Source organism: Phocoena phocoena, chromosome 9 (genome assembly GCF_963924675.1).
Source record: "Phocoena phocoena chromosome 9, mPhoPho1.1, whole genome shotgun sequence".
NCBI lineage: Eukaryota > Metazoa > Chordata > Mammalia > Artiodactyla > Phocoenidae > Phocoena > Phocoena phocoena.
Window position 1 is genome coordinate 14,507,278 of NC_089227.1, and position 20,081 is coordinate 14,527,358.

The window sequence follows — 20,081 nt, forward strand, 5'->3', positions numbered from 1 at the left end:
TTCAAATGTTTCTCTGCCTCTCCCTCTCCTCTCTTTGAGACTCCAGTTAGACTGTTTGATATTGTATTGGTCTTGTATGCTTGATTCTGTTTTTTCTTAAACATTTGCTCACTTTGTGGCAGTTTCTTTAGTGATTTTTAAAAATTAATTAATTTTTATTTTTGGCTTCATTGGGTCTTCATTGCTGGGTGCGAGCTTTCTCTACTTGCGGCAAGCAGGGCTACTCTTCGTTGTGGTGCGTGGTCTTCTCATTGCAGTCACTTCTCTTGTTGTGGAGCACAGGCTCTAGGTGTGCAGGCTTCAGTAGTAGTGGCACGCAGCATCAGTAGTTGTGGCTCGCGGGCTCTAGAGCGCAGGCTCAGTAGTTGTGGCGCACGGGCTTAGTTGCTCCACGGCATGTGGGATCCTCCCGGACCAGGGCTTGAACACGTGTCCCCTGCATTGGCAGGCGGATTCTTAACCACTGTGCCACCAGGGAAGTCCCTCTCTTTGTGTTTTAATGAGAAATTTTTCTCTTCATTTCATTTCTCTTGAACTGTACTGTTTCTTTCCTCAGCTGTTTTAAGTCTAATGAAGAAATTTCTCCTCTGATAAATTTTATCATTTCCATTTGATTTCCATTTAGCTGAATTTCCATGTATCTGTTGACATTCCCTATCTGTTTATGTATTGTGTCTACCTTTTCCAGCTAGATGCTTTAACATATTAGTCATAGTTATTTTAAAATTACTGACTGGGGACTTCTCTGGCGGTCCAGTGGTTAAGGCTCTGTACTTCCACTGCAGGGGGCACAGGTTCAATCCCTGGTTGGGGAGCTAAGATCCCACATGCTGCATGGGTGCAGCCCCCCCCCCAAAAAAAAATTACTAATACTTCCAACATTTGGGTCATGTCTGGTTCTGTTGCTTGCTCTGTCTTTTCTCAGGGGCCGTTTTTCTTTTTTTTAAGGTGTGTGTTTCAGAACTTTTGATTGAATGCCAGACATTGTGTATAGAATAGTGAAGACTGGAGTACTATTTATGCCTGGAAATGGGCACGCCTTTTTGTCAAGCCAGTAGTGGGACAGTTCAAATTACTCTGCTTGCACCTTGAGCTGGACTTGTGTTTTGTTGTTGCTATTGTTACTTTCGGTGCCCTGTCGCTTTCAAATTCCTCTGGAATTGGGCTGCTAATACCTTGCACGTATAGTCTAACATCTATAAAATGTTCAGGCTCTTGGGTTGAAGTCTAGTTTTTGCCTCTACTTTGACCCACATTGGTTGGGCCCTTGGATGCCAGAGAGTTTTTCTCCGTGTTCCTGCCTCCCTCAGATTTCAGGTGTCCTTGTGTGCCAGTGTTCCAGAGAGGGTCTCTCTCCATATACTTGGCCTTTCTCCAGTGGTAGGCAGCTGTTTCTCGTTATTCAGTGCTGGGCTTGGAGTTGAGGCAAGGCTGTCTTATGTTATACTTTCCTGGCCTGTCTTAGGCAAAGTCGGCCTCGTATCTGTGTTTGAGCTTGAGCAGGAGTTTCCTGACCCTGCCAAAGTGGGATCAAACCTCTTCTTGTTATAGGAATCCGATCTTGGGCCCAAGAGGGTTTTATGTTCGTCCCCTATGGGTTGAGATTTTTTTCTCCCACTCTTCTGTGTGTTACAATTATTTTTGAATATATCTAGGGACCCAAGGGATTCCTATCCATCACTGGGGCCAGATCGATTTTGCTTCTACCTTTCCCGCAGAATCAGTGGATCTCTGCCTGGTCTCTGTGGACCAGAGGATCTGTTGTTTCCTCCTCAAGTGGCTTAAGGCTTTTGCTTTGTAAAGAGAAAAATGTCCAAGGGAATGGGCAGGGCTTTGTCTTTCTACCCCCATAGCCATCAGAGATCATCTCATTCTCACTTGCACTGCAAGGAAGTGTCTTGTCCTCAGACTTGATAGCATCCAATGGAGGCCCAAGGAAAGAGCTTGCCCGTAAGTGCAACTTCCCTTTGTGTCTTGGACACCCGCCTATTCCAAACTGACACATTAGCCCACAATAGACCTTAAACAATGTGTTAAAATTTTAGCTGACTACTTCTTGTCCACTTGTATGGTGGCCACAGCTTTTACCTGCCAAAGGTGAAAGAGTTGGTATGTCTCGTCTCTCCTTGAAGAGACTCATCCCTCTTTGGAATTGAGATTCTTTTATTGCCTTATGACTTCATGTGTGTGATACAATCAAGACAATTTATGCTTTTATAAATTATCCAGATTTTTTTCTTGCTAGTGCGACCGTAACATTGTTTGCAGCTCTCTATATCCTAACTGGAAACAAAAGTCTCTAGAAATCAATATATTTTTAAATCTCCTCAGATGATTTGAATGAACAAAAGGATTGACAAACACTTCTAGGCAGAAGGGTTTCTTAGGAAGTAAATCTGATTTATAGAACTACTGTTAGTGTGAGTGCTATGAGAATTATAAAACCAAATCCTAATATAGTCTTGTACTATCTTCAAAATGGAACATTTAAAGATCTAGAATAGAGACTAACAGAGAGTATAGGTTTAGGTGCTTCCCTCAACCAGTTCCGGAATTTCTCTGGTCTTTGCAAATTCAGCCTTCACCTCCTCACGATTGTCCTAATTATTTTCGGAAGGGAGGCCTTTACCTAATGGTTTTCACACAAAGGAGCAGAGGCTGTAGTCTGTTTTCCAGGAATCATTTGTCTAGTGACATTCTGGTTCACCTCGATCTCCGGTCAAGGTCCCCAGCTACTGCGGACAAGGAAGGCATTTCGGCAGTCAAGAAGAGAGTCTGGGACCGCGTCTCTTTCTTAGTGCATATGTTTCCCTGTTGGCAGAACCGCATCGCAAAGCGCAGCAGGAAGCTGGTGGACTACGACAGTGCCCGCCACCACCTGGAGGCTTTGCAGAGCTCCAAGAGGAAGGACGAGAGTCGCATCTCTAAGGTAGGGGCCGATCCCACTGTTGTCACCACTCTCTATGTTCTGTGACCTATCGCAACTTTGCTTTTGAAAATAAAATCTTCCCTTTCTCATGGAGACTGGAATCAGGACAGAATTGAAACTGAAGTACGGTGCTTGTGGGCTGCCGTTCATAATTTTCAAGTAACATTAAGGGTTTTCAGGTCATAGTAGAGTTCACATGGGTGACACTGACTCACATTTTCATCATCATAAACGTTCGCCCCCAACAGTACTGCCTGATAAGAAAGTAACGCGTCCTTACATTCTTTCTGTGGTCGTGCTCCATACTTGATGCCAGAATGCAGATTCAACTAGGAAATCGAGTGTGAAATTCTCAGACATAAATTGTGCTTGAGCGTACAGATGTGTACTACAATTGCATGACGTTCTTTTTCTTTTAGAAAACCCATTTCCGGAGCTTTTACCATGTATGTCAGTCATTGGCTGACAACTCATGGGAGACACCTGCTGACTTCTCACTTGGCATCCGGTCTTGCCTTCCCCCATCTGCACACACACACAGGTGCCTGGATGGCCTTTCTGCAGCACATATTTAGATAGAGTTTCTCCACTGCTTAAGTCTTTTAATGGCTCCCATTGCCTGTAGAAAAAAAATTCTAGATTCCTTACCATGGCCCATGCGACCTTCGCAACTTGGTTCTGACTCACCTCTCCATCCTTGTCAACTTTCAAGTCTTCTTTCCCCGCCTTTCCTCCCTCTACACATGTCCTAAGCTGGAGCCTCTGTGACCTACAATACCAGCTGCTGAGCAGCTGTGATAAGAGCTGCCCTTCACGCGAGGCCCCTGAGGTGCCACGCACCAGGTTCAACACTTCATTTACATCCTCTTTCTTCAATACTCACAACACCTGTGAGGTGGGCATTGCTATGTCCATTTTACGGATTTGAGGTGCACCAAGGTGGAGCAGTCCACATGGTTAGTGAGCTAGCATCCCCAGTCCAGCAAGTCCACCTTTTATGTATTGCAGTCCATTCTCCATCCCCTTTGTTAGCAAACATTTGCTCATTCTTCAAGATTTGATATCAAGTTAAAACATCACCTGCCCTATGGAACCTTCTCTATTCCTTGCACCATCTTCCTTAATAGCATGCTCCATAACAGCTTATAAGCCCTTCCTTGTAGTGTAATTACTTAGACTTACCACTAGACAGGGAATTTCTTGGAGAAGCCTCCGTGTCCAGCATCCCAAGCAGAGCAGTGTATGTGACAGGCTGTTAATGCATTTTTGTAGAGTGAGTGACTCTGTAAGAGATGCAAGAGCAACCATTGTAATCAACCACGTTTTCCTTTTGAAATAAGATTCAGTATTTCACTTTTTAAAAAATTAATTAATTTATTTATTTTTGGCTGCGTTGGGTCTTCGTTGCTGCACGCGGGCTTTCTCTAGTTGCGGCGAGCAGGAGCTACTCTTTGTTGCAGTGCGTGGGCTTCTCATTGTGGTGGCTTCTCTTGTTGCAGAGCACGGACTTGGGCACTCAGGCTTCAGTAGCTGTGGCACGTGGGCTCAGTAGTTGTGGCTCGTGGGCTCTAGAGCACAGGCTCAGTAGTTGTGGCTCGCGGGCTCTACAGCGCAGGCTCAGTAGTTGTGGCGCACGGGCTTAGTTGCTCCGCAGCATGTGGGATCTTCCCGGGCCAGGAATCAAACCTGTGTCCTCTGCATTGGCAGGTGGATTCTTTACCACTGCGCCACCAGGGAAGTCCCCAGTATTTCACTTTTATTGAAAAAAATCTTTTGGATTTTTACCAGATTCTTTCCTTCCCAAAATGTTTCCGGGATGCCATAAAGCTATTCCTATTTTATATTAAGCGATGTTGTGTCTAGAAATGGCTTGTGTCTATGTGATATTTTTTAGTGTAAACATGTTATGTGTCACTTCTAGGCAGAAGAGGAATTTCAGAAAGCACAGAAAGTGTTTGAAGAGTTTAACGTTGACTTACAAGAAGAGTTACCATCATTATGGTCAAGGTAAAGATGTTTCTGTACAGGTTATAGAAGTTCGCGAACAGAGAATATTCCTTCTCTTGTCTTATTCCGTGTGCGGCTTCAGCACTGTGCGATAGAAGTGTTCAGTAATCTATAATTTCCAATATGGGAGCTACTTGCCACACGTGGCTAGCTGTTGAGCACTTGGAATATGACTAGTGTGACCGGGGAACTGAATTTTAAATTAAAATGATTTCTCTTTAACTCTTTTAAATTTAAATAACCTGATGTAGCTAGCAGCTACTCCATTGGATGGCACAGTGTTAGACCTTGGTATATTTCCCAGGTGGAGACCCAAATCTCAGCCAAGAAGCATTAGGAGAACTGTCCTTAACCTTGAAATTTACGAGGATACTCTTTTAGCTTTTGGAAGAACTTCCTTTATTCCAATAGCTCATCTAGTCTTCTGTCTTTGATACGAAGCCTCTACTTTCAGCCCTTACCTGTTAACCCGAACTTCATTCCTATTTTAGATGTTAACTGTTCTTATTTATAGGTATTCTGCATTTCTCATGCCATAAGTGCAGTTTTCCCACTCAGTGGTTGAACGAGAAGTTGTTGGGTGAAGTGGGGCCTTATATCTCTGAATTCCCATCAGCACCCCCATGCTACCACCCTGAATAAACAGAATTGTGCTTGTCATTGCAACACTGCTTTAAGTCAAATCCTAAATCTTGGCGAGGATATGGAGAAAAGGGAACCCTCGTACACTGTTGATGAGAATGTAAATTGGTGCGGCCACTATGGAAAACAGTATGGAGGTTCCTCAGAAAACTAAAAATAGAATTACCATATGATCCAGCAATCCTACTCCTGGGCATATATCTGAAAAAGATGAAAACTCTAATTGAAAAAGATATATGCGCCCCTCTATTCATAACAGCACTATTCACAATAGCCAAAACATGGAAGCAACCTAAGTGTCCATTGACAGATGAATGGATAAAGAAGATATGGTACGTATATACAATGGAATACTACTCAGCCATAAAAAAGAACAAAATAACGCCATTTGCGGCAACATGGATGCAACTAGACATGATCGTAAGTGAGGTTAAGTCAGAAAGAGAAAGACAAATCCCATATGATATCACTTACATGTGGAATCTAAAATATGGCACAAATGAACCTATCTATGACACAGAAACAGACTTATAGGCAGAGTATTATTCTTCCATTGTAGGGGGCTCTGGGGGAAACAGTGACCAGGTCCCGGGGGGACAGGCTTCCCTCAGGGCACTGCTGAGGTGCGAGCGTCCTGGCTGGCAAGCTGGGACTGTGGTAAGCTGAGCTTTTAATCCTTTCCACCATTTCCGAGAACAAAGAAACATCTTAATAAAGAAATTAAGTTGGCCTTGACAGCTGACCAGGAGGGACCTGAGAAGGCCTCAGACAAGTCCTTTGGGGAAATGGTAATGTCTCAGAGTCTCTTGTTTATGAAGAACTTGTGAAATGAAACCTCCCAAGCAGATGATATCAGAATTCAGAGCCTGATACTCTTTGTGGGTGTATATCTTACTGCTGGTGACGCTAGTTTTTTAGAAGCCAAGGTTGTAGTCAGAATGTGCCCTTCCAGTGGAATGAGTGCCAAATTTGTTCATTCATTGGTTTGTTCATTTGCTTTTTCATTCATTCATTTATTCATGGACTTTGTGTGTGTGTGTGTGTGTGTGTGTGTGTGTGTGTGTGTGTGTGTGTTCGCGGGCCTCTCACTGCTGTGGCCTCTCCCGTTGCGGAGCACAGGCTCCGGACACGCAGGCTCAGTGGCCATGGCTCACGGGCCCAGCCACTCCGCGGCATGTGGGATCTTCCCGGACCGGGGCACGAACCCGTGTCCCCTGCATCGGCAGGCGGACATCCAACAACTGCGCCACCAGGGAAGCCCTATTCATGGACTATTTACTGCATGCCTGTTCTGTCCTGTTCTGCTATATTAGGTGCTGGGCCTATACTCACGAACTAGACCAAGGCAGTACCTACTTTGAAAGAATCTCTGATTTCATAAACTGGAGAGAATCACTATATGATAAGTTGCATTAAAAATATTGAACTTTTTTCTCAATTAAATACATCTAGTTGATTTAATTTCTCAGTTCTAAAAGGAAACAATAAACATATTAGAAAATTGTGGATGTTTGTTTAGTCATTCTAAATAAGGTATTTCTCTCTAGTGCCAGTTATTTCTCTAAATAATCATTGATATAAACAAGATACGCTGTGTATCAGGAAACAGAATTTAAAAATAGAAGAAAGGGGATTCTTGTTTTTGCTCAATGTATTCAAAGTTCAATGTGTTTAATAGAAAATCCCTTATAAATAAATAAGAATAAAACGACATCAAGAAATAAGCAAACTAGGAATAGATGACTCACAAAAGGAGAAATTCAAATGGGCGATAAATAAATGAACAAAAAAATGTTAACTCACCTTTCATTAAAGGAACATACATAATTAAATAGTTGGTGAGATGCTAATTCTTTCTCATCATATTTACAAAGGTTTTGTGTGAAGTCACATTCAAAGTTGAGGGATCAGAAGGGGGAGCAGGTCGGCAGTGCCCATCGAAGCTTCTATTTTCCGTGCCTTTCACCCAGCATTTACAGCCAAGAAGCTTATTCAAAGGAACTAGTAAAGCTGGACCCGGAGTTCAAGTCATAGGTCTTCATTAGGGTTTTGTTTATTACAGTGAAAAATCGATGCAAAGAAAACGATACCCACCATCAACTTCAACTTCATCCCACTCCCCCATCTCTATTTAAATCTGACCCTTCTTCAGGGCAGCCTCTTTGTCGTCTCAAGCAGATGTTTGCAGCTGGCACAGGGCTCATCCCTCTCCTCTCCTCTTGGTTCCTTCAGCTGTTTCTGGCGTATCTGCTAATTTTTGCTATGTAACCACGTATGGCCTTTTGTGGTACCTTTAACACTCGCGTGCTGTTCTGAAATCTGCTTCTTTCTCTCACCAGTATGAATGGAGCACATGTTCATCAGTCAGCCCTCACGTGCTCCTCCAACTGGATTGTTAGTGTCTGGAGCCACCATAGCCCACCACCAGGTGTGCAGCCAGAGTTAGATAGTCTCTTTGTCTAGTAATTGAATGAGGAACTACTGTCTGCGTGATTGGGGTCCTAGGCTGCCAGTTCAAGTGCCCCAGGAAGACTCCTTTGCAAATCATGCAAGAGCTGGGTCCCTCTGCACGATATTGTCAGGACACGTGCAGTCTCTCCTCTCCCATCCAGCCTCTGCCTTAGTTAGCTTCCTCAAATACAGGTCCAAGTCCTCTCCTTCCCCCAGGTCCAACAGGGCCATGGGTTGTAAGTAACTGTGGCCTGCAAATAAATGCGTGCTTCCTGGTCTGGAAGGTCCTCCGTCTCCCCAGGCCGTCACCTCCCAGGCTTCTGATCTGACCCTCCGCGTACTAACTATTTCCCAAACACACTACGCCAGGATTTTCTTTATTAATGTGTGTGTGTGTGTACAGACATACACATGATTATGTATATTACAGTTGACTCTTGAACAACGCAGGGTTGCTGACCCTCACACAGTCTAAAGTCCGAGTACTGCTAGCTCTGCCTCAAAAACAAAAGAATTGATAAATGACTCGTCCAAGGGCAGGAAACTGAAACAGTTCAGCTAGAATCAGAACTCAAACCCTAGTTCTTTTGACTCCACCTATCACGATCTCTCATTGAACACAAGCTTTCCCCTACACTTAGTTAATTTAAAGATCTGTCAAATGAAAATACAAGTACTATCTTTATTGAAAAAATCCATGTGTAAGTGGATCTGCACAGTTCAAACCTGTGTTGTTCAAGGATCAACTGTACTTTAAATCAATTAAAAGAAAAAGGTGAATTCAGGGCCAATCACTGTAGATAAAGAATATTAAGATTGAGCAAAACATTCATGGGTCTTTCTCTGTCTGGCTTATTTCACTTAGCATAATACCCTCAAGGTCTATACGTCTTGTCACAAATGGCAGGATTTCCTTCCTTCTCATGGCTGAATAATGTTTCATTGTATCTATATATCACATCTTCTTTATCCACTCATCCGTTGATGGACACTCGGATTGTTTCTATATCTTGGCTATTGTGAATAACGCTGCAATGAACATGGAAGTGCAGATACCTGTTTGAGATTCTGTCTCCATTCCCTCATGTATATATACCCAGAAGTGGAATTGCTGGATCGTATGATAGTTCTATTTTTAATTTTTTGAGGAATCTCCATACTGTTTCCCATAGCAGCTGCACCAATTTACATTCTCACCAACAGTGCTCAAGGGCTCCGTTTTCTCCACATCCTTGCCAACATCTGTTTTCTCTTGTCATTCTGATGATACCCATTCTAATAGGTGTGAGGTTATATTGCATGGTATCGCTTATATGTGGTATCTTTTTTTAAAAAAGGCAAACTCATAGCAACAGTGTAGAAAAGTGGTTGCCAGGTGCTGGTGGTGGGGGAAGTAGGGAGAGGTTGGTAAAAGGTACAAACTTTCAGCTCTAATGAATAAGGACTGAGGACCTAATGTAAAATATGGTGACTGTAGTTGATAACACTGTGTTATATAATTGAAATTTGCTAATAGAACTTAAATGTTCTACAAGAAAAAGATAAATATGTGAGGTGATGGGTGTGTTCATTAACTAGTTGGGGGAATCCTTTCACAATGTATATATCAAGTCACCATCATGTCACTTTAAATATCGTACAATTTTATTTGTCGATTAGACCTTAATGAAGCTGAAAAAAAGGATGAAGAAAGCCCAAAGAAACTAATCTTATTAAAAAAAAAAAGATTAAGTGAAACATGGTAGGAATCTAAGGTACAGGTTAAGCCATAGGAGAAGTAAGTCTTATTGGTAGAATGGATTTTAGCACTCAACTACTGTTTCATTTCCGAACGTCTAAATTGAACTTCTAGCTTTTATTTTATTAAAATTCCAATCCACGTAATTCATGAGAAAGCATGGAAATAACAACATTCACGCTTCAGCAGAATTTCTTGGCAAACATGCCATGCTTTTCTATTGCGTTTTCCTCCTTTTGCAACCAAATACTGGTTCTCTACTTGTTAACTGCATGGCCTGGGACAATAAAACTCTCTGTGCCTCAGTTTTTTTGGATGTAAAATGAGAATCACTGCCTAGGGGGTTGTTATGAGGGTTAAGTGAGGGAATATAAGAAAGTGCTTAGATGACTCTTCTTTTTATTGGCTTTAATGATGACGCAACATTCATCCACCGCTACTGTATGGAATTTGACTCACCACAAGGCACAGCTAAGCCACTAGAAGCCCCCTTTTCTCTACCCTTTCAACTCTTTGTTTAAATAAGAGGGGTGCCTACTGTGTATGGGCACATTCTTATTCCCCAGTAAGTATTCTTATTATAAACTCCCTGAATATATGTTTACTCCATATATTAGACCTATTTAGTATTTCTGGTCCTTTCTTGCTCTTTATTGGCATAAACCAATCAGGATTCTGGGATGATTTTTGAGAATGTCACTGAAAAAAGAACATGAATTAAATCAAAGTAGTGATTTGCTCAGATGGAGTCAGAAGGACTGAATTAAATATAGAGTCCAAAGAGCCTTCATTTAGAGCAGAGGGAACTTTTACTGGGGATACTGGGCTGAATCCACTGGGCTGACTGGTGTGCTTACTATTAGGGACCTAAACATGAAGACTGAGGGGACCTTGCTCATTTCACAGAATCCCCCCACCATGACTTTACTTCACAAATGTGTTTGAGGTATTGCGATGAGTAGCTTGTGTTTTTATTTGTTCAATGAAAGTACACTCTCACTTCAGCTGAAAAATTGTAATTAATTTGTAGATTTTTTTATTTCTCTCTATCAAACAAATTTCAGAATCCAAATATATGATACCAAAACTAGACCATTTATATTTTGTAAAAATTAATAAACTTCTCTATCTGAAAACTTTTACAAGATACAAATCTAAACTACAAATGCTTAGGGCAGTGGTTCCAAAAGCGTTATCTCTGAGCCAGCAGCATCAGTATTACCTAGAGCTTGTTAGAAATTCAAATTCTCAGTCCCCACCTCAGACCTACTGAATCAGAAACAAACCTCCAAGTGACCCTGGTGAACACTGAAGTGTGAGAACCATTTGTTGGGGTTATTACCAACACTCCAGGAAAGGTTGTGCTGTATACCAAAAGAAGGTGTTTTTGTTCATTAACAAATCAGGAAGGGTTGGGCCTACTCTGGGTTACGTATTTTTATTTAATCCAATGTTATTCAAAATTACGTAAAGAAAATCTGTTTTTAATATATGTCGTTGCCATTGAAAATACAGTTTTGCTGACCGGTCTTTCCCATCTCTTCTTTCCTCTTTGTATCTCTACATGGTAGACGAGTTGGATTTTATGTCAATACTTTCAAAAATGTCTCTAGCCTAGAGGCCAAGTTTCATAAGGAAATTGCGGTGGTGAGTAATGAAGATTGTTTTTCCTTATGGAATATAAAGTAAGTGAATGTTCTGGAAGCAAATGAAATGGCACAGCATTATGCAAATAATTCACTCTCTTTCATGTTTCTTTTAATAGTGTTTCATGACCCTCAATAATATTTCTACATTTTTTTGTAGTGACCACACGGTTCTGTATAGCTGGTAAAGATTTTAGTTTGTGCTTTCATGAATCCCTGCCTGCTTGTTACAGTCTTACAGTCGTTATTTTTTTTCTTTCAATCAATTTTTAAAGTTGGATTTCCAAGTCTTTAGGCTCAGGAGAAATTGGTCTCCAGACATTCACATAGTCAGCAGCTCTGTTGTCGACTAATGTTTTCTTAGTTCAGCAGGGAGGTTGTATGACTTTATCTCTAATGGAATCAATGTAAACAATAAGTTTTCCTGCTCTGGTTTGTATATATATTAGTTTATTTGTGTTTGTGGCCTGACAGTTTTGACATGAATTTTAAGTTGAACCCTGTTCAGAGGTTAAATTATCCTGGGACCATCCATACCATCATAAGATTCTTAGTTTTTCAATAAACAATTCCTTTCTGGGGTCAGTAGCCTGAATTTGCACCAGAATGACTTACAGCAGTGGCCTCTGTCCCCTTAGCTTTGCCACAAACTATATGAAGTGATGACGAAATTGGGTGACCAGCATGCTGACAAGGCCTTCACCATTCAAGGAGCTCCCAGGTAGGCCATGTTCATCAGAGCCAAGTTCATGTCTGTACACCTTGAAAGCAAGGATTGTTGCAAATTCTGCAGTTTGTATCAGCCTATGGTCTTTTACTCATCCTCCAAAGATCTAAAACCAAGGAGCCCTTCCATCTGGAGGCTGACGCCAGCCTTAGTTCTGTGCTTTTACATTGACTTTTAACCTTCAGATGTATCTCCATGGACTTTTGTCATTGTCACAATAGAGTTGATATCTACCTCTCTCTGCTTTCCAGCAGTGGTGTCAGCTTTTTACATATAATTTCTTTTTTTTTAATAAATTTATTTTTTTATTTTATTTTTTATTTAAAATAAAATTTTTTTATTTTATTTATTTTTGGCTGCGTTGGGTCTTCGTTGCTGTGCTCCGGCTTTTCTCTAGTTGCGGCGAGCGGGGAGCTACTCTTCGTTGCAGTGCGTGGGCTTCTCATTGCGGTGGCTTCTCTTGCTGTGGAGCACGGGCTCTAGGCGCATGGGCTTCAGTAGTTGTGGCACGTGGGCTCAGTAGTTGTGGCTCCCGGGCTCTAGAGCTCAGGGTCAGTAGTTGTGGCGCATGGCCTTAGTTGCTCCGCAGCATGTGGGATCTTCCCGGACCAGGGCTTGAACCTGTGTTCCCTGCATTGACAGGCGGATTCTTAACCACTGTGCCACCAGGGACGTCCCTTACATATAATTTCTAGCTGTGCACTTGTTACTTTATTTGGAGAAGGGAATTCCCCAAACTCACAACAGTTATTCCTGATACTTATTATTCGTACTTATACCTTTAATGAATCCATTTTGGGAAAGGAGAAAGGAAGTAGGTGAGACCTCATCTTACCTCCAAACTTGACCTTGAAAGCACTGTGTTGTTTTGTTGAACATTGGTTTGGTTTTATTTTGAGTACACCAGTCAGTTATACCAAAGGCTCAGTGATCTGTAAGTAAATGGTCTACACTGCCAGGGTTTGGATTCACAGCAGCTTTCTCCTGTGATTTGGGAATCCCTTTTATCCATCCTTCTCAGACATTATGTACTCAAGTAGTGCAAGCTAGTGAGGCTTGGGTTGGAAGTCAGAAGACTCGGATTTCAAGTTTCTGACTCTGCAGTTAATTTGCTGTGCCTTCCTTGAGTAAGTTCAATAACCTCTCTGGTTTAAGAGCTCTTTTTTAATCAACAGAAATAAAAATGTGCTATTGAACTAAACAGCTTCTAAGGTAATATGCAGTCCTGACATTCTGTACTTAAGGATTTTAACATCAGTCAATGTATACATGATACACACGCATTTATAAAAACACACATACTCTTAACACAGGCACCACCACTTCCATATATCCACCTCCGTATATCAGTGTTTGGAACTCCCCAGAAATAGGTAATTTTCTTATTTGATGCTCCTTGGTCTAGCTGTACTTGTAGTCCCTACTCTGGCTGCTATTCTAAGTGAGCATTAAGTATATTTTCTTTGTCTAAGGGAAAGAATGTTGCCTAACAGAATACAGGAAAGGGATAGAGCTGCTGTTTCCAATACAATTATTTCAATATGAGGTTAGAAACCAAGAAAGAATTGTAATAAGAGTATCACAGTGACATTTGGGTGATTTAGAGATGCAGTGCATGGGAAAAGGTTGTTCCCTTACACAGAGAGGAAAGGGACAGAGGCATCTGGAAGTTGCAATGTTGCTGAATCAGATACAATGAAGAAAAAGCGGGGCCACGACCACTTGACAAACGTTCTTCATTTTTTTCCATGTTCCTCCGCAGAACAAGGTGGTGAGTGAGCTCAGCGGGGTCTCCATTTGGCATAGATTTGGGGGCTGTGCTTCCCAGCAGAGGCCATGATTGCTGGCACGGCCCCAATCATGCATGTGTCCGCGTCTTGTCCACGGGACCTATTCCCTCAGCCCCTTGAATATGTAGACCCTGCTGCTGTGTACGTGCTCATTTATTTGGGGGTGCAGACCTTGTTCCCTCAAATCTGTAGAGTTTAGAAATTCTTAGAGAGTAGGATGTATCCCGAGTAGTGTCTTAGCTGTTGCATTTGGGCTGACGACAGGCATCTGGCCTGGTGCCAGGAATGTAGTGGGCTCTCAGGAAACAGTACAGACTCTCACATCCATCACATAATATGTTTGCAGTTTCAAGCTGTCTGAGTTGAGTCACTGTGCCATAAGGTGTAGAAAGAGAAATAATGAATTAATTTCTAAATGTCATCAGAAAGCACTCCTACAAAATCTTAATGAGTGCTCTCCTAAGGATGCTTTTTAATACCCCACGAATCATTTGGGGGGTAGGTTTTGCTATAGATTATGCCATAGCAAGATTCTCTTAAAAATCAAAAGTAAAATTAGTTCAATTAATTCAGCTTATGTTTGGAAGACCCTTGCAGAGTCCGTCTGGCCCAGTGGAAAGAACAGGGGTTTGCATTACCAAGGCCAGAATTCAGATCCACTAAGTTGCCCAGTGACTTTAGGGATCTTTATCCTCTCTGTGCCCTACTTTACTTACCTGTAAAGTGGGGACAGTCGTGCATGGGTCTTGTGATGATTGGAGATAATATATGAACGGGATCTGGCACGCAGTGGACAGTACATAGTACCAGTTACCACATCACCATTGCCAATAAGCAGAATTAACAGGAAGAGGGAGTAGACAACCAACAGTACCTGGAGTGCCTCAGTTTTTCTGTGGGAAGGAGGGCCCCTGAGAAATAAGTTCTGTTCCTTACAAGGAGCCCTGCTTACTCTCTGTGTTCATCCAGCGACTCGGGTCCTCTCCGTATCGCAAAGACGCCGTCGCCGCCCGAGGAGCCTTCACCCATCCCGAGCCCGACAGCTAGTCCAAATCACACGCTGGTACCTGCGTCTCCTGCACCAGCCCGGCCTCGGTCACCCTCGCAGGTAGGAAGAGATCACGTGTATAATATTAGGGGGACTGGGAAAACTGGTGCTCAGTTGACCACACCTGGGGTAATTCTATGGGGCGGGGACATTGACAAGAGTTTCCAGTCAGGCAGGTTTTGAGGTGGGAGCCTTGGGCATTGTGACCGTCACCAAGGAATCAGCTTCCTTCTCTTACTTGGATTTTTATGTTTCCTCACATACCCTCTGCTTGAGTGTGTTGACACGTCTTTCCACAATCTCAGCTTCCTCAGGCTCGCATGCTCTCCTTTTCTCAGAGTCCTGTCCTTTAAGGTTCTGTTGAATCCTACCTTTTCCAGGAAGCCTCCCTCCTGTTAGTGCTTTAGGTAACATCTGGAGCAAGAAAGGCCACGACGTGTATGTCATTTCACGTTTTTTGTGTCACCCGCGGTATATTGTGCGTGCGCTCAACAAAAATGATGGAACAAGTGTTTGAAGGAAGCAGAAAGGGCCAAGCAAAGATAAATACAGGGAATTTGCTTCCCTGCTTTTGGCAAAAATGAAATTCCTGTGGGGAAACTTGAAGTGTCCAATCCAGTTCAAGCTTTCTTGTGTATGGTTGAAACTAAGGAACGTTGTACGAAGGTATGAATAACGGATAGATCTCTAAAACGCTTATTTTCCAAAATACTGGAGTGCCGACTGAGATGTACGCTGCTTATGGTGGTCTCACTAACTCCAGTGAAAAGCTTGCTGGATGTTAGTTCTAGAATGCTAATGCACTGCTGAAGTGAGAAATCATTTTCAGTTGACTTCAGAGAAGGTACTGCCTTAATTTACCTTGAGAGGCACAGGTACACGTGGCACCGCAGCCCTGTGTATGGCGCTTGGGTTGAGATGGATGGAGCCTCATAGCCTGAATTTTTCTCATTGGGCCACTGGTTGTCAGAGCTCTGAGGGCTACCCAGGAAGGCGTTCTTTGCCCGAATCAGGTGGGCTTATTTCTCTAAGCAGACCTACATTTCAATCAGCAATCCATCTGTTCCCCTAGCTCTGTTCACGTGACATTTCTGCATGTCTCCCATGCCATCTTTGCCTGAATTAACCCCTGTTGGTTTGTGTGATGCTTCTTAGACAAGGAAAGGGCCTCCTGTCCCACCTCTCCCTAAAGTCACCCCAACAAAGGAGCTGCAGCAGGAGAACATCATCAGTTTCTTCGAGGACAACTTTGTTCCGGAAATCAGTGTGACGACGCCTTCTCAGGTGAGTGCCTGATACAGAGCTGGGATGTTCACTAAAGCACCACAGCAGAGGGACTCTCAGAGCTCATCTCAAGAAGGTGGCAGATGTTCAAGCCAACAATGTAATTTCAGTTGTCATTTAGGTTTGCTTTATCAATACTTGGTGTGTCTAAAGGGTTCCCAAATGGGAGATGTGCGGTATTTGAAAAGACTCATTTTTCCCACTGTTAAGAGTTGTACATCCTTCCTATAGAAAGTTGGGAAAAATACTAAGTGTAAAGTGAAGAATTTTAATAATCCCTTAAATCATAACACTAACGTAACCGCTGACGCATTTTGGTTTACTTTCTTTTAGTTATTTTTTCTTTTAGTTTTTTTGTTTTATCAGTTTTGCAGCACAGAATTCGGATTGTATTGTTAGGTATTCCTGAATTTTCTGCGTCATCTTACTGAGCATTTTTTCATGTCATAATATTGTCTTTTCCAAAAAGAGTTTGACCGGGGTATTCTATCAGATGGATGGAACCAACCGTTGATGGTGGTCACAGGTTACTTCCACTTTTTCTGTTACGTCACCAGCACCTTGGTGATATCAATATATATTAATACACGTTTGTGCCTTTTATCATTTCTTCCATATTGCTCCCTAGCAGAGAATAGGAAAATGAAATTCAAAGAGGTGAATATTAAGTCTTTTGACCTTTAGCAGGAGTAAATGTATTCATTTCCATGACTTGGCACCAGCGTTGCCCCTGCTTTTCAAGATGCCTGATTGTGTGTGTGCTCCACCTACAGCTACTCTCAATGTTATACCTACACCTGTCCCAGTTTGGTTGTCCCATTGCCTCAAGGACTCAGTTGCTCCTAATGCCCTCAAAGCCATCTCTTTGTTGAGAGTGAATGTCCCCAGAGAAGTCATGCCAATATCATTTCCTCCTGGTGTTCTCAGGGTCAGAAATAATTTTAACATTTTACAAGGGGTGCAAACACAGCATTGTAATTACTGAGTACATCCATAACAACACTGCATATTGTATCCCAATTACAATTGCATCCTGTCGATAATAATGGAAATAATGTGCTAAAAACAGGGAGCTCAGAAAATGAAAACTCAGAAGCAGTGCAGTGGCACATCCTAATTTCTCATCTCTTTCGAGGGCATTTATGGATCAGCACGATGCTTTTAGCTGTTGTTTTCCTTCTCCTGTTGTTTGTATGAGGTGCTGAATTTGGTAAGCTAATTAGAACTTGAAATGTGATTTAGTAGCTCCTTTGAGGAGGGGGAACTGCACTTTTATCAGTGCGTGGACCAATTATATCTGTGGATGCACAGATGCCACCAGGGATAGCGGTCTTAGAGCCAAATGATCTTACCCAGCATCCGCCATGGCCGTGGCACCAAACTGGAGCAGTTTTCACTTCCAAGTTGTGCTGTCCCTTTGTATTTCTAACAGCTCATTCTGTTTTTAGCTACATCACTTTAAAAGCAACAGTGTTTTAGGGTGATAATACCCTTACTCAAGTTGCTTTCACCTGGACCCCGCGAGAGCATCCTCTCAATTCCATCATCAATAGAGAATGTAGCCACCTAGAAGCCGTGTGTATTTAGCTGAGGACATGTAGCAGCTGAGGCCACTGGAGTAGAGAAAACGTGACACATAGACTGGTTCTGAAGTAAAGATGGGGTTTAAAAGAGTTCTTTCTTCGAAAATGTTTTTTTTATTTGCAGTTTGCTGGCTCATATAAGGGTCCTTTACAGTGGGGGAAAAAAAAGAATCAAAGCACTTCTAAAAATTACAGACGCCAGAAGAGGTGCCTAAGTCCTCCTAAGAGTCTTAACGTGTGCTGGTGTTGTTGACTGAGAGTGATGGGCAAAGTCAAGAGTTAGGGAGAGGAGAGGGAGAGGAAGCACCTTTCAAAGCAGAAACGTCTCCAGCTGTGGCCGTAGCAGTGTGGCTACTGCAGTGACACAGATAGCTGATGGAGCCCCCTTGCCCCAGCTTCGATAGTCTGTATGCATGACTCCAAGGCTGTTGGAAAGGGAAGGAAAAGCATCTCCCATTTTGCAATATATATTAATACACGTTAGCGCCTTTTATCATTTCTTCTTTTTAGAACTTTGCAACACGTTTTTATTTTGCTTTATATCTATTACAGTGTCTGAAACCTAAAGAAATACAATTTCTCTTCCAATTTGGATGTGTGTGTAAATATCTGGGCTCAGCACACTCAATGCCATGGTTTCCTGGCCTGTATCTGCTCTGAAATCATCAAGCTCTGTCTGTCTGCCACTTATAACTTACTGGCTGGGTCACGTCCATCAGTGTGCCAGGTGACTCTGAAAGAAGTAACCCCCAGAGACATTACGGGGGTGCATTTGGGGAGGGTTCAACTTCATATAGATTGTTTTCTTTTACTCTGGGAAGGAGGCAGAAAGGATTTTCTGTCATTTTCTTCTGGATATAAGTGGCAACATGGTTCTAGCAGGTGGACCCCAGTATGTAACTCGAAGCATTTCCATCGATTCAATGGCTGTGAGTCTCATGTCGCAATAAGAGCAGGAGTGAATCAGGGATTTATAGTTCAGTCTGCTTTCTCCCTTATTGAGTGATATAATCTAGCTTTATTTAATTTCACTTATTTTTTCTTTATTGAAGTATAGTTGATTTACAATGTTGTGTTAGCTTCTGGCGTACAGCAAAGTGATTCATATATATATTTATATATAAATTTTATTTTACTGTTTTCAAAATGTTTAATGGGTCATTTTACATTTAACAAATAGATTTATGCCCCCAGTTTGCTATTTTTATCATTTGCATAATGGGGAAGAAAAGCATTTGTATTAATCCCACCTGGAAGCTCAAGACGTGATGAATGAAATATTCCTCATCTCTGATGGATTTGTATGTTTCATACACCAGGCTTCGTCACAGCGATAATTCTCCCTTGAGAATGTCCTGGGATTGGAAACAGAAATCCATCAGGTCTACAGAGCCCTCTAATGGCCCAAACCTTAAATGTAGCATGTGTATTTGGGAAATATATATTTCCCAGAATCTTCTCTGGAAATATCCTTATCTGCTTATAGGGAGATGCCTGCTTATCAAGACCACAGGGCTGACTTTGCTTTTCTGGTTCTGTGTTTACAAATATGGACCCGATAAAGGACAAATCCATCCCTCCATGTATTTAACTCCCAGGAACTTAAATAGGAAGAAATCCTATGTGTGTGTGTGTGTGTGTGTGTGTGTGCACACACCTGCATTATTCTTTCAAAACAGCATTTTCCATCTAGTCCCATGAGATGCTGTGAAAAGGGCATCTTTGATCATAGAAGGGTGGGGGCTACATCTCCTTTTGCATTTTTCATAGTCCCTTTCAGCATGTATGGGGCTCTGAGGAGTTCTGCAACAAAATCTCTGTGTACTTTCTTTAAATAAGAGCTTCTCAAATAATCTCCCATTCCCCTCAAAATACTCTATTCTTAGGAAATGGATTTTTGGTAAACATTTTAAAAAGGTATTACATCCCTGGAAGCCAAATATATGGGGAATAAATAAGATTTTTACCAGAGATCAAGACCAAAAAAAAAAATCATGTGTATAAATACACATAGATATATGTGTACATGCAAGGTTGTCTCCTTTTTTCTTCAGAAAATGTCCTGGAGTGTTTTCTATGCTGACTTGGTTACTTAACTTTAATTCAGATATTCACCGTCCCCTCCCACCAGGCCTTTCCTTAGGGATTGTGGTCCTGGGCAAATACTTTTTTTGGCTCAGGAGCTCTCCGTATAAGCAGTCTGAGTCACTTGATGTGAACGTGCCAGCAGCATCCT

The 20,081-nt window shown here is 42.1% G+C and overlaps 1 protein-coding gene across 3 annotated transcripts in view; it reads left to right on the top strand.

The window, feature by feature from the left end:
- AMPH (amphiphysin) overlaps positions 1-20,081 on the top strand; it is a 189,804-nt gene that overhangs the window by 117,562 nt on the left and 52,161 nt on the right. For all 3 annotated transcript variants that reach the window (XM_065884344.1, XM_065884343.1, XM_065884345.1), the window contains exons 6-11: positions 2,822-2,929; positions 4,851-4,936; positions 11,339-11,414; positions 12,052-12,134; positions 14,900-15,038; positions 16,134-16,262. In XM_065884344.1, the coding sequence (XP_065740416.1) occupies positions 2,822-2,929; positions 4,851-4,936; positions 11,339-11,414; positions 12,052-12,134; positions 14,900-15,038; positions 16,134-16,262 (621 nt within the window). The remainder of the gene's footprint in view (positions 1-2,821; positions 2,930-4,850; positions 4,937-11,338; positions 11,415-12,051; positions 12,135-14,899; positions 15,039-16,133; positions 16,263-20,081) is intronic.